The 17,166-nt window shown below is 37.2% G+C and overlaps 1 protein-coding gene across 3 annotated transcripts; it reads left to right on the top strand.

Annotated features, from left to right (window-relative positions):
- The first annotated feature begins 301 nt into the window (after positions 1-301).
- LOC149838044 (transcription initiation factor TFIID subunit 12-like) lies at positions 302-16,085 on the top strand. 3 transcript variants are annotated; one of them, XM_090006341.1, is made up of 9 exons: positions 302-1,131; positions 2,397-2,555; positions 4,318-4,851; positions 14,104-14,178; positions 14,508-14,586; positions 14,687-14,751; positions 14,863-14,898; positions 15,444-15,602; positions 15,670-16,085. In XM_090006341.1, the coding sequence occupies exons 1-8, from the start codon at positions 376-378 to the stop codon at positions 15,573-15,575; spliced, it is 1,836 nt and encodes a 611-aa protein (XP_089862467.1). In that variant the 5' UTR covers positions 302-375; the 3' UTR covers positions 15,576-15,602; positions 15,670-16,085. The 3 variants fall into 3 exon arrangements, with proteins under 3 accessions (XP_089862467.1, XP_089862468.1, XP_089862466.1); XM_090006342.1 differs by having other exon boundaries at positions 15,666-15,799; XM_090006340.1 differs by having other exon boundaries at positions 15,444-16,085.
- The last annotated feature ends 1,081 nt before the right edge of the window (positions 16,086-17,166 follow it).

Raw genomic sequence — 17,166 nt, forward strand, 5'->3', positions numbered from 1 at the left:
TAACATACCAATAACTGTGAAGCACAGAAGAAACCACTTTGGAAATCAGAGACCTAGTCCTGCCAACAGTGAAAAACCGTGGCACAGTCTTTGCCCTCCAGGTATTCGCCAAGCTTCGGTTGAGCAAGAGTTTATCTCTTGACCTTATTAATATTAGGAGCCCTAAGAGCCCATGCTCATGGGAATGAAACTCTGATCACCCGTCCAGTGGCCAAGGCCCCTTCCACTGCACCACCCCTCACCCCTTGGGGCTTATGCACCAATAACTAACCCCATATCCACATCCACATCATTTGGCACAGATGCGGATGCGGATCGATCAGCCCAAACCCACCCATATTTAAGCCTTACTCTCTCTCTCTCGAAACAGAAGGGATGGAGGCAAACCCAGCCCCTCCTCCTACGACGCCATCTTCCTCTGCTCCACCTTCTTCTTCTTCTTCTACGGCTGATGTCCTTTCTACCTCATCACCCTCTCCAAATCCTGCTCCCATCCCAACTCCATCCTTCCCTACCACTATCACCACCATCACCACCAAATCGATCACCCCTACCACCGTTACCACCGCTACCCCAACCACCACCACCACCAATGACACCAACGTCCCTTCATCGAACAGTACCACCACCACCAATGCCTCCAACATCCCAACTGTCACCAGTACCACAACCGCTACCACCACCATCCCCAATCCCACCTCCCCATTCTCTATTTTCGATCACCCACCACCAACAACTACACTTCCACTGAGACCCGCTTTTCCAATCAATAGGAACCGCCCCCAAACGCCGTATCCCCACTTTGCCCAACACCTTCCTTCTCCTTCCCCGCCTCCTCTGTCCTTCCCTTCATCACCGTCTCCTTCTTCTTCTTCTTCGTCATCGTCGTCATCCTCGTCTTCGTCTACTTCATCATCATCATCTGCTTCTTCTTCTTCTTCTTCGTTGCCATCCTCTTCTCCTTCCCCTCTTCAGAGAGGGGGCGTTGCCATTGGCGTCCCTGCTTACCACGCCAGACCTCAACAGCCCACCTCTTTGTTGCCTTCGTCGACGTTCGCTTCACCGCCTTTTGGTGACCAACTAGGAGGGTTGGGCAGAATTCCTGATCAGACGCCCAGCTCAAGCTCTCAGGTTTGAGAATCGAGGAATTTTTACTTGTCTTTTAGCGATTTTCTTTGAGTAGTTTTCTTGCCTAGGTTCGAATTATGATTGAAAATGATGGGTTTCTTCCTTTTCTAACATGAATCTTATTTGGTTGATAGCTTTACATGAGTTTCTGAATGTGTCAAGTTCTTTGGCATATACATGTCTGACGAAACGTTTGAGTGTCTTTTAGATCATATCATGTTCTGCGTAGAGATGTATTCTGGATAAATAAACCGTAGGTCCGTTATTTTTGTTACCATAATTTGAATGTGATTTTTGTTTTTAGAGGATGCACGCGTTTATCCACAAAAGTGGGATAGACGATGCAGTATCCTGTCTTATCCTGTTTCCAGCAATCATTGGATATGAGTGTTGCTAAGAGTTTAGTTTATTCAAAGTGTTGTTTCAAATTGAGAAACAAGCTTTGTTTCAAATTGATTTGATGTAAAAATATGAACATTTTATCATGAAATTTTAGTACAATATCAACTGATGATTTTTTTTACCTCTTTAAAATACACATCTGAGCATAAAGATGCTTAATCAGTTATAATCACTTCTCCAACCATCTTCAGCAGACCATCTTCTGCATATCTTGCTCATCCGACATGTGCTCACCAATCGCCTCCTTCCACAACTTCTTGCATCACGAAGACCTACTCTCCGAGCAGGAAGGGGCTGATGGCCCTTCTCTGGTATTTCATAGGGCACAACCAGAGAGAGAAAGAGAGACGTTGCTGGTGGTGGTGGCGTTGCCAGTGGTGGGGAAGGGGCTGGACACATTTGCGACAACACACACACACACACACACAGAGAGGATATTTTACATAAGTGCCCAAAAACTTTAAAAAAATTACAAAAATGCAAGGTTCGTGACAGGTAGTTCTTCACAAAACTAAATAGTTAATACAAATTCAAAATGACGTGCAACCCAACTGGAATAGCTTTGTCATTTTGAAATTGTTAAAACTGTGAAGCATTTTGGTCCTCTGATGCCCCTCTTTCTTCCTTTGTAAGTAGTATAGAAAAGACCAAGAGCTTTCCAAGATATCTGAATTTGTTGATCTTGTTTGCGTAATTTTTAGTAATCTGTGAATGTGATCTCTTTGAACATTCTAGTATGTAGATGGTTGATGTACCTTTTTTTTTGGACTGATGATGATTGGACACATTGGTTTTAGATGTGTTGCATTTAAGTGAATATTTTGGTAATTGCCGAAACTGATTTATTTTATAATTTACTCATGCAGGCTAGACCGAGCATGCAGGGGATTCAAACAATTGGGATGCTGGGTGCACTTTCAAGTTCCCAAATTCGTCCAGGAGGTGTTACTGGGCATCTTCCACCAAGACCTGGTCAGCCACAATTGAGACCACAACCTCCTAATAACCAACCCTTAGCACCTCAGGTTAATTTTTTCCTTTTTTTTTAGGAGAATGTATGATTTATTAAGCCAAGTGATATACATGTTTCTGATTTTTGTCACTTCTATTAAACAAACATCAAACTGAAATGATTGCTTAGCATTGTACGGTTTGGGAAAGCATGCCATATGTAGTCAAAAGCGCTAGGTGATGCCCAGTCGGTGGACCCCTAAAAAGAGGAGACTAGGCAGTACCTTAATTAAAAAAATATAAAAATATGCAAATGTACTACTAAAATTAGTAACAAACATGTATGCAACATAAAATCAATCAACAATAAGCAAAAGATAAAAAAACATGTCGAACATTACAAAACCTGCCCAAATATTTAAAAAATTGAATAAGCAAAGCAAACAACTATCAACAAATGCCAAATAATTTAAAAGTAATCTAAATTCTTAAAATAAAGTACTAAAACTAACAACAAACATGTATCCAACATAAAAATAATCAACAACAAATGCAATAAGCATAAGATATTGTGTAATGAGTAATACTAATATATATATATATATATATATATATATATATATATATATATATATAATGAGTAATGCTAAACCCACCCAGTTAAAAAATACACAATTTAGAAGAAAAAAATCAAAGAAACATGTACATATTACATGAATACTAAATTACTAATAAGTAATAACAGTTCAATCAACACAGTCACAAAATCAGCAGCAACAAAAATAGGGACAGAGCACTTACAAAATTACAAAACTTATAGCAATAAAATATAATCAGCACAACAACAAAATTTGATTAATCACCACTCTTCAATACAGCTTCACATATTAACCTTTTCAGCAAATCAGAAAATTGATTGAAGAAGGGGGGAGACAGAGACAAAGATAGAAGAGGAAGAAGAAGTAGTAGTGGAGGAAGGGGGAGAGAAGGAGAAGAAGAAGAAGAGGCGGTTGAAGTGGGAGAGAAGAAGAAGAAGAAGAGGTGGAAGGGGGGGGGGGGGAGAGAGAGAGAGAGACAAAGACAGAGAGAGAGGAAGAAGAAGAGGCGGAGGAAGGGGGAGAGAAGAAGAAGAGGCGTACTTGGAGGCGGAGGGCGGTAGTGGCAGGAGTGGGTGACAGTGGAGGACTCTCGAGTCAAGCCAGAGAGAGAGAGAGAGAGAGAGAGAGAGAGAGAGAGAGAGAGAGAGAGAGAGAGAGAGAGAGAGGGGATTATAACCCCCCCCCCCTCCTCTTTGTGTTATTGTAAAATATAAAAAAAATGTTAACTGCGCAGGTTAGGTGCCGACTAGGCACCTAGTCGGGAAAATAGGTACCCTTGTTGGGGAAAACTAGGAATCAGACCGATTCCTAGTTTACCTATCGCTAGCCCTAGTCGGCGCCTTTGACTACATAGGGCGTGCCATAGCATCCTTGTGATGTATGGAAGGTTTTAGTGAGTGGTGCACCTTAGTATGGTTCGCTTCATCACCACCCCATCTTTAATTTATTTTTCAGACTGATGTTCACTTCACTTTTCTTTCCTGTTTGACAACATAATGTTTGCTAACAGTGTTTTTTTAGTTTAGCCTGTAGTTTCATTAAATTTTACTTTTAAAATTATTTGTATCCTAATATGCCAAGATCTTAAATTAAGACCTTAATAGTAGTGTTTAACGAGTGCTAGTTCTGTATCACAAACTTGTTGATTGTTGTTAGAACCATTTGTCATGAACCCTGTCTGTGGTGGTTGATGACTCAATGATTTACTTCTTTTTCTTATGCCATCTGAATTTTGCAGAAACAGCAAGGTCCTGGCTTGTCAAGAGTGTCCTCATTCGGTTCAGGGAATTCTCAATCACCCACTATGCCACAAAGTCTGCAATCCCATCCACAGCCATGGTTGTCTCAAGGAAAACCAACGCCTGCATCTGTTTTGTCTTCTCCTTCTTACAGACCACAGTTTCGATCACCTATCTTGCCACAAAGACCAACAAATGCTCAGCAACAACAGAATCCCATGCCGGTGACACCCCAACAACAGCAAAGTCTATCTTCACAGCAACAGCAACCACAACAACCTCAACAAAACACATCACAAATGCAACATGCACCAGAATACTATCCTCAACTATATCACCCATCTAGGATGCAACATCCTGTGTCACAGCAGCAGCAAGGCCTACGATCTCAAGGGTCAACTCAGAAGTCAATCTCTCCATCCACGACACAATCAGCTCATCATGGACCTCTTGCACCAACCGCTACATCTGAAGCTGTTGAAACAAACAATAAAATACTTTCCAAGAGAAGCATCCATGAGTTAGTCACCCAGGTGTGCTATGCTATTGTTGCTTTTGTTCATTATGGTTGAGATTACTGTTGCTCCAAGTCCAACCTTATAAACTTGTTTTGTCTAGAATTGTCACAAAGTGGCATAGAATCCGAGACACAAGAAATAAAGAAAAACAATAATTTCATCAAGCATAAATGAAATTCAAATGCATTTGGCTAGATCAAATCATACATAGCTATGAGGAAAAATAAGACAAAACATAAATATTTTATTAATGATAAATATTCACACAAATATACAAGTTAACCTCACACACACACACACACACACACTATATATATATATATATATATATATATATATATATATATATATATATATATATATATATATATCCTCTCTCAAGAAACACTATGAGGCATAAGCCTCATATATGTACAAACAGTCACATACTAGCCGTTAGGATATTCTAACAGCTAGTTTGACTAGGTATTAGACTAGTGTAACGTCTAGTTTGACCCAACAGCTAGTTGGACCAGCTACAAAAAACAATAAAATAAAAAATACAAAAAAAAGTGTATGAAAAGAACCCTATTCTACAAGTATACAATAAGTATACTTATCCTAACTAAATAGGTATACCTTGTGTATATCTAGAATACAAAACAAAAAGAACACAATAAATATAATACACAATACCTATAAGTGTACATGAGAATACTTATGTATATACAAGACAAGTACATTACATATTTTCTCACAAGAATATCTTACTTGGAGATCATGATAACGTTGATGATAGTGACTTGAGAATTTGTTGTGAATTTGCTATGAATTGTACCTCTTAGCCAGTGTTTGTCTTAGTATGAACTCGTATTCATAAGGAGCCCTTGAAACACTTGTGATTTATTCTGCAGTCTGGATTTATCTAACTTTCTGTTTCATTATTTGGATGGCATTCAGAAGGCATTGCATTTGTATGTTGAGACGATCCATTGGTCTTAATTGCCCACAATGAGGGGGTCATGTTGCCATAGAAGAAAAATCGTGGGTTTTAATTTCATCAGGTGTATAAGAATGACTCATATGAGAAAAGGTGTACAAAAGTGGAAGAAGATGAAGAAGATTCAAACATTTTTTTGTTAAAGAGGTGCAAACTTGGAAAAATGAATGAATACAATGAAATAAAAAAATGTGACACAATGCAACGTTAAGTACAAAGAGTGCAAAATAAAGAAGGAACAAGTCAAGGTTGTAAGCTTAGTTGTCATAGGTGCTAGGTGGAGCCTAGACGGTGAGCCCCTAAAAAGGCCTAGGCAGTACCCCAAATAAATTTTTTTAAAAAAACATAATAAGAAACATGTATGCAACATAAAATCGATCAACAATAAGCAATAGACAAATAATGTGTTGTTGAACATTGTAAAGCAATTATATTACATAACCTTAATCTACTCAAACAAATTAAGAATAATAAACAAACCATACAACTAATAATGTGAATGAACAATACACAAAAAATAAAATCATGTATATAAAAAAATTAACAACAATGGACATAATACAAGCAATAGACAAATAATGTCTTCTTCTTCTTCTTCTCAACAATAGACATAATACAAGCAATAGACAAATAATATGTCTTCTTCTTCTTCTTCTCGACAATAGACATAATACAAACAATAGACAAATAACATGTCTTCTCCTTCTTCTTCTTCTTCTTGAAGAAGAAAACAAATGATGTCTTAAAAAAAATCTTCAAAAAAAGAAACCTAGGCTCTAAAAAAGCCTAGGTTGAAATGAAATGGGGATCTTCGAAACACGAGCTTAGATTAACAAGGGCAAGTGTCAAGAATGACACTAAAGCAAACCCCCTTAAAAAGGGTATAACTGGAAAGAAAATAAAAATAAAAATGTATTCTTTATTGATATGAAAAACCAATTGCTTAAGAAGCATTGGAATAAAATACAAGAGGGGTTGCACCCCTTTATATACACAGCTGAAAGAGGACTCAATAGAGTTGTTGGACACAGTCCAACAACTCTATTGCTAGTCAAGTCTGGACAGGACTTGACTAGCAACAGTCATTCTAGTTCAAACTGAATTAGATGACATAAAGACAAAAACTAAAAATAAAGGAAAAAAATTACAGAAAAGAAAGAAATGAAAAATGTATTTATATATATATAATAATATAATATTATTATATATACATATATTTACAGTTTTACATTTTAACACTCCCCCTCAAACTTACGGTACAATGAGCGAAAGTTTGTCTAAGAGAAAGTGAAATCGGAGAGCAGCGAGAGGCTTTGTAAAGAAGTCTGCTAACTGATATTCTGAAGTGACATATGGCAGATCAATTATCCCGTGTAGATATTCCTCTCTGACGTAGTGACAATCCATTTCGATGTGTTTTGTGCGTTCGTGGAATGTTCTGTTACTGGCAATGTAGATCGCACTTTTGTTGTCACAACACATTTGTGAAGCCTTTGTTGCTTTAGCTCCCATGTCAGCAAGCAGTCGTCGGAGCCAAACTACTTCCATGGTCGTGGTTGTCATGGCTCTGTATTCAGCTTCGGTGGATTAGAGAGATACCTTATGCTGCTTTTTACACCTCCACGAGATCAATGATTCCTCTAAAAAGACACAAAAGCCAGTGGTTGAGTGTTTGTTATTGGGATCACCTCCCCAATCAGCATCAGTATATGCAATTAAATCATGAGAAGAGGAGGAAGATAAGAAAAGTCCTCGTGAAAGAGAGGACTTGATGTATCTGATAATACGCATGACTGCTCCCATATGAACAGAAGTAGGAGCATGTTGAAATTGACTTGCTGTATGAACAACATGTGCTATATCTGGTCGGGTAATGGATAGATAGGAAAGTGCCTCGACAAGCTGTCTGTAAGGAGTAGGGTCTGCAAGAAGTTCTCCATCATCAATCTTCATTTTAACATTAACAACTTCTGGAGTGTCAACTTTCTTATCATTAGTAATACCAGACCTGAAAACAATATCAAAAGCAAATTTAGTCTGAGATAATAAATATCCTCTAGGAGAATAAGCAACTTCAATGCCTAAAATATATCTCAACAAGCCCAAATCAGTCATTTCAAAATGAGATTTAAGAAGTGTTTTGATTGTTTCAACTCCCTGTTTATCGCTTTCGGTGATGATCATATCATCCACATAGAGAAGAAGCACAATGATCCCTACATCAGAATTCTTAATAAACAAAGCAGTGTCAGTTAAACAGAATTGAAAACCAATATCAATCATAACACGACTAAACCTATCATACCAAGCTTTTGGTGCTTGTTTAAGTCCATAAAAAGCTTTTTCTAAGCGAAGGACTTTACCCTTAGGAATACTTAGACTAGGAGGGGGTTCCATATATACTTCTTCAACTAGCTTTCCATTTAAAAAAGCATTTTTGACATCCATTTGAAAAATAAACCATTTTTTGATAGAAGCTAAGGAAATTAAGGTTCGGACAGTAGTCATACGAGCTACCGGAGCAAAGGTTTCTTCATAATCAATCCCATATTCTTGGGCATAACCTTTGGCTACTAAACGGGCTTTATATCTTTCAAGAGTACCATCACTCTTGGTTTTAATTTTATAAACCCATCGACATCCTATAGTTTTCTTCCCTGGAGGAAGATCTTGAATATTCCATGTAGAAGCCTTTTCAAGTGCATCTAATTCAGCTTTCATGGCTTCTATCCATTTGATATCATTTTTTGCTTGAAAATATGTGGATGGTTCTTCATATGAGTGAATTAATGCAATAACTGCCCTATATGTGGGTGAGAAAGACTCGTATGATACAAACTTTCCTGGAGGCCTCGAGATTCAGGATGATTGTCTAGTTGGAATGTTAGAATATTTCTCAAGTGCACATGGAGGATTAGACTCTTGTCGCCTGAAATATTGAATACTAGTATCTCTATGAACTTCTTCATTTTCAACATTAAGATCAATAATTCTTTGATCATCATCAAAGTTACAGTCAAGGTCATATTCATCAGATGTTGATGTTAGATCTAGCAAAAAGGAATACTCAGTGACGTCTTTTAATTTTCTAAAATCAAAGAAGCTCTCCTTTTCAAGAAAGGAAACATTTTTAGACACATATAGTTTATTATTTTTGAAGTCAAAACATCTATAACCTTTCTGGTTTTCAGCATATCCTAAAAAGGCACAGGGAATCACACGAGGGGAAAGTTTATCATTTTTGTCAGTAAATATGAAACATTTGCACCCAAATATTCTTAGTCTAGAGTAGTCTGGAGAAATGTTCATAAGTTTTTCAATGGGAGTGATATTTTGTAACGAAGAAGATGACATCCTATTAATGAGATAGGTGGCAGTTAAGGCAGCTTATGCCCAAAAGTCTTTCGGGACTTGATTTGCTATTAATAAAGTCCTAGTGGTTTCTATAATATGGCGATGTTTTCGTTCTGCCAGTCCATTTTGTTGAGGTGTATAAGGACAAGATCTTTGATGTGTGATGCCATGCAATTTAAGATAATTTTGAAAATCTGTGGATAAAAACTCTCCCCCTGAATCTGTGCGAAAAATAGTAATATCATTTTGAAACTTGTTTTTAACCATATTATGAAAAGTTTGAAAGTATGAAAATACTTCAGACTTATGTTTGAGAAAGTACATCCACGTATGTCGGGAGAAATCATCGACAAAAATAACATAGTAAACAAATCCTCCTTTAGAAATTACTGGTGCAGGACCCCAAACATCCGAGTGTATTAATTCAAGTGGTCTTGAAGAGAAAAAGGTTCTGTTCTGAAATGGTAATCTTTTCATTTTGCCGAGAATACAATCTTTACAATCAAATGATTCAGAGTTACAAAATTTCCCTAGATTTGGAAAATGTTGGATTTTGGCTATATGTGGGTGACCAAGTCTCTTATGCCAGAGTTCCAACTCTATTTTTTGAATATTATAACAAAAAGCTTTCTTCGGCATTTCCAAAAAATCCATGTAATAGAGTCCTCCTTCTCTATGGCCTTCCCCAATCAGCTTGCCTGACTGGCGATCCTGTACCCAACAACCATGAGAAGAAAAAAAAATATTACACCCATAATCAGAAATTTGAGATACAGATAAAAGATTTAAATTTAATTTGGGAACATGTCTAATTTCTGGAATAAATTTTTTTTTGTTTTATAATTTTTTTTCAAAATTTCCTATTCCTTCTATTTCAAGAGAAGTCCCATCAGCAGTAAAGACCTTTGACACACTTGTTTTATTTTTAACACATTTGGATAGACTTTGATTATTTGGGGTCATATGAAAAGATGCACCAGAGTCAAGAAGCCAATAAATTTTACCTAGATCAGAAAAAGATGAGGCTTCTGCGCCGGTTGAGCTTCAGATGAGGAAGAGGCACCTTTGATGAGAGGCTGAAGAATCTCCATTAGTTGGGCCAGGGAAACTGGTGCATCTTAATCTTTAGGCTCCGATTCAGCAATTGCAGCTCTTTTTTCTCTCAGCTCCTTAAGTTTGGGACATTGTGGCCTGTAGTGTCCCGGTTCATGACAGTGATGACAAATAACTTTCTTCTTATCATAGTCACCATTTTGTCGGTTAAAGTGAGGAGGCCTATATGATCGAACATGATTCCCTGGTCTAGACACGGCTAAAACGGAATCATCTTCAATTTTTAAAGAACCTTTCCGGATACGATTTTCTTCCATTGTTAACTCTTCAATAGTTTCAACAATAGAAGGAATTTTTCCCCGGTGAAGTAGGGCCAATTTAGTGGTTTCAAATTCCGGCCTTAATCCAGTGATAAACTGGTAAAAATGTTCAGCATCGAGTTGTTTCTGACGAAGCTCGATGTCTTCGGCACAATGCCACTTTGGTTCTAAAAGGGAAAGTTCTTCCCAAAGTTTGGACAACCCATTGTAATATTCACGAATAGTTTTGTCTCCTTGTGTCATCATTCGAGCTTTTTCTTGGAGGTTGCACACGTGTGCAATATCTTTAAGGGAATACATATTCTTAAGGTATTCCCATGCCTTATCAGCATGATCAAATTTGGCAAGACTTGAGCATTTTTTAATGTCAACGCTATTGATAAGCCATGACATTATCTTCGCATGAGATATTCTCCATTCTTTCCATTTCTTCTCATATGAGGCAATAGCCTTGATTTTCGCTTCTTCCGATAGAGTGACCTCTTTATCTCCCTCCTTTTTAGTAAGAGATAACTTAGGTTTCGAATCGGAACCATCCACAATCCCCCGTAAGCCTTTTTCCCATATATGATGCTTCATGATTGAAGCCCATGTTACATAGTTCGTATCGCTTAGTTTCATAGGCATGATGGTGACTTTATCATTGTCATCCATCGATTACAAGGAGAAAAAGAATAGGGATAGAAGAGAAACAAGAAGGAAAATGAAAAAGAAAGAAAAAAAAAACAATACAACAAGATGTGAAATCTTCTCCAATGAAGTGATAAAACACTTCTCTTCAAGTGGCGAACACTTTTGCAAACGGGCACGGAAATCGAGGCAGCTTTTCCTTAAGATTTAGTACTTCCGCGGCTCTGATACCATGAAATGAAATGGGGATCTTCGAAACACGAGCTTAGATTAACAAGGGCAAGTGTCAAGAATGACACTAAAGCATAACCCTTAAAAAGGGTATAACTGGAAAGAAAATAAAAATAAAAATGTATTCTTTATTGATATGAAAAACCAATTGCTTAAGAAGCATTGGAATAAAATACAAGAGGGGCTGCACCCCTTTATATACACAGCTGAAAGAGGACTCAATAGAGCTGTTGGACACAGTCCAACAGCTTTATTGCTAGTCAAGTCTGGACAGGACTTGACTAGCAACAGTCATTCTAGTTCAAACTGAACTAGATGACATAAAGACAAAAAATAAAAATAAAGGAAAAAAATTACAGAAAAGAAAGAAATGAAAAAATGTATTTATATATATATAATAATATAATATTATTATATATACATATATGTACAGTTTTACATTTTAACAACCTAAATAGTGCTTAGGCAGCAATATAGGGCTCCACCACTCAAACCTGGTCGCCCAAGCGGTGGGGCTGCGCCTAGGCCGCCTTTGACAATTAAGGTTGTAAGTATCGTATCATTACCCATATCGGTCGGGCCCAAAGTAACACGTATCGTATCGTATAAAAAATGTATTGTAATTTTTTAATAAAAACTTTCTAAAAAGTCTAAAACAATCAAGAAAAATAAAAAAGATTAACAAAAATTCTAAAAAAATCATAACACATGAAACAATGATGAATTGCACAAAATACAACCATAAAATCACATTTATGTCTCTCTGAGCTATATAAGGCATCATCAAACATCAACTAATATAAAATCATAGATAATATTGCATGCATATCTCACAAGAACAATTCCACAAGACTCATACTTTCATATTATATAAACAAAAACAAAATAACCAAGTTTATGAAATACTATTAAAAAAAAAAGATATGTATTGTACGATACAATACGAGACAAGGGGTGTATTGTACAATACACCCAAACAGGTATGATACACACGTATCGAGATATGGGTGTGTATCGTATTGTTTTCACCCAAAGTAACGATATGTATCGTACGATACAATACGATACTTACAACATTGGGGACAAATAGACCACATAACATGGAAGAGTATTCACGCCAAAAATGACTAAAACTAGTGAGCTATGTATGTAATTGGTGTTTTTGCACCCCCAAAGCACCCATCACACCTGAGTCCCTGACCCACACCAAAATTGTCCAATTAAAAAAAAATAGAACCTTACAAAAAAACTTATAATTGCACAATTGCAAATATATTTTATATGTGTATATATATAGTGATGAAAACATTCTAAATGGGGTTTTCAGGTTTTCTAATGCTTTTTTCACAATTCTGACCTCATAGATGTGTTTGGCATGTTCGATCTACTTGGAATTGATACTTGGATCGTGTTTTTTTGATGAAAAAAGTGATATTTAGATCCTCAAAAATTTATGTAAATTTTTTGGCCATTCATTTCTCAGACCTTTTAAAAACTTACCCATTTGTCAGAACCAAACATTCCAAGAGGTGATCCCTATAAAATCATGCAGATCACATCTGTAGAGTCAAAATTTTAAAATAAAACAAAAAAGCCCGAGAAACCCATTTATCATGTTTTTATCACTATATATATATATATATATATATATATAGAGAGAGAGAGAGAGAGAGAGAGAGAAAGAGAGAGACCTGTACTCAAGTTTTTTGAAGTTGCAAGTGTCGCACCTGCACCTATATGACATAGCTAGCCAGACATGGTTTCTTGTGTCAAAGTACAGAAGAAATAGGTGTTTCAAGTGCAAGCAAAGAAGACAGAATTTTGGAACACCAAGTAGAAAAGTGGTTTAGGTTTTTAGGGCTGAAGGACAATCTTTTATACAAGAAAAATAGTAGAAAGGGAGAGATAGAAGAGCTTGAAGGCTAATGTAAATCTATGAAAAAAAAAGAATGACAAAATAACTTCTGGAACAATTTGGGGGAAACACAGATTGAACTACAGGTTTTGTGCTTCGATTATGAGTAACATTTGGGGAATTGAGGATTAGGAACAAGAATGAAGTGTTATAATGAATCACTTTCACAGCCTAAATCAACAGCTTCTATTTGGTGTGAAGTAGACTAGAAGCAAATTACATTTACACTCTTCCATGTTTGGTGTTCTACATTACTATGTTTCTAAAAACAACAGTGTATGACAAAAGACATTATAAGAACACAGAACAATAAATTCTGTGTAGCATAATTAGGGTGTAATTTTTTGGGTATCAAGATCTCCTTTTGTGCTTATAATACTATTATGTTTCCAGCTCATGTTTGAATAAGATAGTTGGACTGGTTAGAGTCTCACTATTGTGAGGGATCTTGGGTTCGAACCCCGCCCTCGTCCAGGGCTATCACCCAGACTAGGAATATCTTAGTTCTTTTTAATTATTCCATGCCTAACATGACTTCTTGCTGATGGATTTGGACACCATTTAATTTTATGTTTAGTTAAGGAAGATGATTTGTAAGCTATTGAAGCTATAAAGTAACCTTTTCAAAATTGTTGAACAGCATCATGAAGGAAGTTTCTCCCTTGACTTAGTCACGTACTATTTACAAGGTTGATTTACAAGCTTGATTTTGGGATGCATACATAGTTTAAAACTTTATATCAACTTCATTCGATACGTTCAGTTTTAACAATTATTCTGGACAGATTGACCCGTTTGAGAGGTTGGATCCAGAAGTTGAGGACGTTCTTGTGGAGATTGCTGATGATTTTGTTGAATCTGTAAGTGATCTGATAATCCCTTAGTGGATATATCAGTTTTACCTACTTTCTATTTCATGCCTTTTGAATGAAAACTACACAAATATGTTTGGCTTGCATGAAGGTATGGGGTCTAACACCAGATTGTTATTGGTCCTGGTGAAGTTGGGAGGCCTTTTAAATTGATCTATTTCAACTGGATTGCCTTTTAAATGTTTACTGTGGAGCCATGTAATTGTTGGAATGGCTGGATCCCTACCCTGTCCTGCAGACTTTATTTCCAGTTGTGCTTGATTACAGTAGCAACTTGTTTGTGTTTAATGTTTGTTTTGTTTTGTTGCTCTGAGCAGATAACAACCTTTGCTTGTTCATTGGCCAAACATCGGAAATCAACTATACTAGAAGCAAAAGATATACTTCTACACATGGGTTATAATTTAATCTATATCTTGATTCTTAATCTTATTTTCATTTGCTACCTGTACTAGTACAAGGTTTTTTTCCCACTCATCTTTTTTAGTTTTTGCAGAGAGAAACTGGAATATGACACTCCCAGGATTTGGTGGGGATGAGATTAAGAGCTTCAAGAAGCCGGTGGGTGTTCCTATAATTTGAGAGCAAGCAGTGTTATGCAGTATGTTTCATTTGTTGCCTCAGCATAGAAAGCTTTGCATCTGATTGCTTTCTTTGGCTGGTGATATGCAGCCTGTGAATGATGTTCACAAGCAGCGAATGACAGTGGTATGTTCTTAGTTCATCCTGTATTAAATCTTTCAGTATGCAAGGACCCAACACTAAAGATCTAGGTCCCTTCATTCTGTTACGTGGCCTGATCTTCAAGTAGTCTGGGTCAGAGACCTTGGGGGCACTCATGAGTTGGGAAAAAAACAATAAGTCAATTGTGGTGGGAAGCAACAGGGTCAGTTGCTTGGTTGAATCTAGATGCTTTTTCCGTATGGGTGCCTTGACAGCTGTCATAGGGATACTCCATTTTGACTCCCGTTTGGTATTCCCTTATGTATGAGCCATGTTGGAAACTTATTAAAAATGGCTGTATCCTCGTATCTGCAGCTGTAGCCATGTGACATAGCTTGACAGTTCCTCGGCATCAAGCTTTTTAGATTCTATGAAGTACCAAAAAGACCCAAACTAATTGTAACATTCGTAAAGTACATTCAGCAGTCGAGTTGCCCGTGTTCCTCCATGCTTAAAGACGCCTTGGAACATCTTGTAATAATTGTGATTAGTGGTTCCCATTGATAATTACACATTGTTTATTGTTTCAGATCAAGAAGTCGATTATAAGTACTCAGGCTGTGACAGAAACTGCTAATGTAAAGAGTTCTGCTGGACAAGTTCCCGGAAATGTAAAGGGCCATCTTGCAAAAGCTCCTGCAATGACCTCTCCTAAGACATGATGACGGTTTTCTCTCCTTACAACCTTGGTAGGCTTCCTGCACTCGTGTTGTCATGCTTCACTTTATGTCAATTCACATGCTTTGGATCAGACAGGCGGATATCTTTCATTTTCTTCTGCAACTGAAGGATGCAAAAAGAAGGTACACTAAAGAAGCAGGCTTGAAGTGGGTCTGTAATGTGGCTTGTGGTTTAGAGTAATGAACCATGGTCAGTTCATCAGCGAGCTGCTCTTGATCAACTCGGTGATAAGCAGCATTGATCGTTCATTATGAACATTGCATTTGAGTTGAACTGCATTGATTCCTAGCTGGATTTATGTTGGGCTCTCTCTTTTTTACCAGTTTTGTTTTGTTGACTTGACCCGAGCCCATTTGGTTCCAAATTAGAACAAGGGATCTTGAAAACCGATGGTCAAATGGGTTTGAAGAAGGTACTGAAATGAAGATTGTATATATGAAACAAAAAGTGCATGTTAATGTGCTGAGAAAATCTCACAGTGAGTTCAAAAATTTTGTTTTTTGGGGAAATCTTGGGAAAATATCAGCATATTGCAAAAGACCGGCCTGCTTAATCACCCATTTGTTCTAGACTGTTTAACTCATTGTTATTCAACAGCTTGCTTATAGCATCTGAAAACCCAACCGAAGGTATGAGATTAATGCTTTGCCTTCATCTATGGAATAACTCATCGAGCATGTTTTTGGTTGTTTGGTACGAACTTCATGAGATCCGGGTTGAATTAGATGCAGAACCGGACTTGTTTTGCAGAATTTGGATATCGGGTGTAATACAACCAGACCACCGTCCTACCTGTTTTCTCCTCTACAACTGGTCTAAGCATCCAGATTTAGCCTAACCTGGACCTAACTAGTAGGAGCCACAGTGACCAACTATCATTCATCAACCCAACCCTTGTATTTTCCTCTATTTGTTTGCACAAATAGCCCTCTTCTGCAGGATGCAAATACACCCTAAAAGCATTACATAGTGAATAAAACGAATTTCCTTTCGTGGTAACCATGGTCGAAGCGAACCTGGTAATATTATTTGATCCAGATGAAGCCTGGATCAAGCTCCCATCACATGCTTAACCAGCCATTGATTTTCTAATTTCATATCTTAACCCTAAATGGCTAAATCCTCATTAGACATGAAAATTTTAAGCCATTTTCTTTTCTGAAAAGCCCTCTCACCTCTAGAAATAAAATGTGAATTATTCGGTCTGTAATCTACTATTTTGTTTCTGATCGGAAGCAGATAGATCCATATGGTAATGGGCTATGAACCATGGGTCTAAAAGTCGAAGCCCGAAACTAGCATAGACAGGTCAGGCTGCCCAACCAAATGCCTACCCATAAGCATATCAATATGTTAATCTGCTGTGTTGGAACATTTTTCTTACTGCTTCATTTAAGACAGCCAGTATAGAGGGTTATCCTCAAGAGACCATGTCCCGGAGTGAAACCAATAGAGTATTGCTAGAAGTTTCGGAGAATACAAGATCATTTCCCAAACATTGCCAAGAAACTTTTTTTTTTTGATAAAAATTTGTCAAGAAACTTGCTCATGGTAATTCTAAAGGGAAGTTAA

Source organism: Nuphar pumila, chromosome 5 (assembly GCF_984573655.1).
Source record: "Nuphar pumila chromosome 5, dmNupPumi1.hap1.1, whole genome shotgun sequence".
Classification (NCBI taxonomy): Eukaryota; Viridiplantae; Streptophyta; class Magnoliopsida; order Nymphaeales; family Nymphaeaceae; genus Nuphar; species Nuphar pumila.

What these genes read in the sequence shown, in the direction of transcription:
- LOC149838044 (XM_090006340.1), top strand. Translation starts at nt 376, where the DNA reads ATGGAGGCAAACCCAGCCCCTCCTCCTACGACGCCATCTTCCTCTGCT. An exon ending in TCCATGAGTTAGTCACCCAG is followed by an intron (nt 4,852 to 14,103) that starts GTGTGCTATGCT and finishes TATTCTGGACAG; the next exon opens with ATTGACCCGTTTGAGAGGTT. An exon ending in AGATATACTTCTACACATGG is followed by an intron (nt 14,587 to 14,686) that starts GTTATAATTTAA and finishes TAGTTTTTGCAG; the next exon opens with AGAGAAACTGGAATATGACA.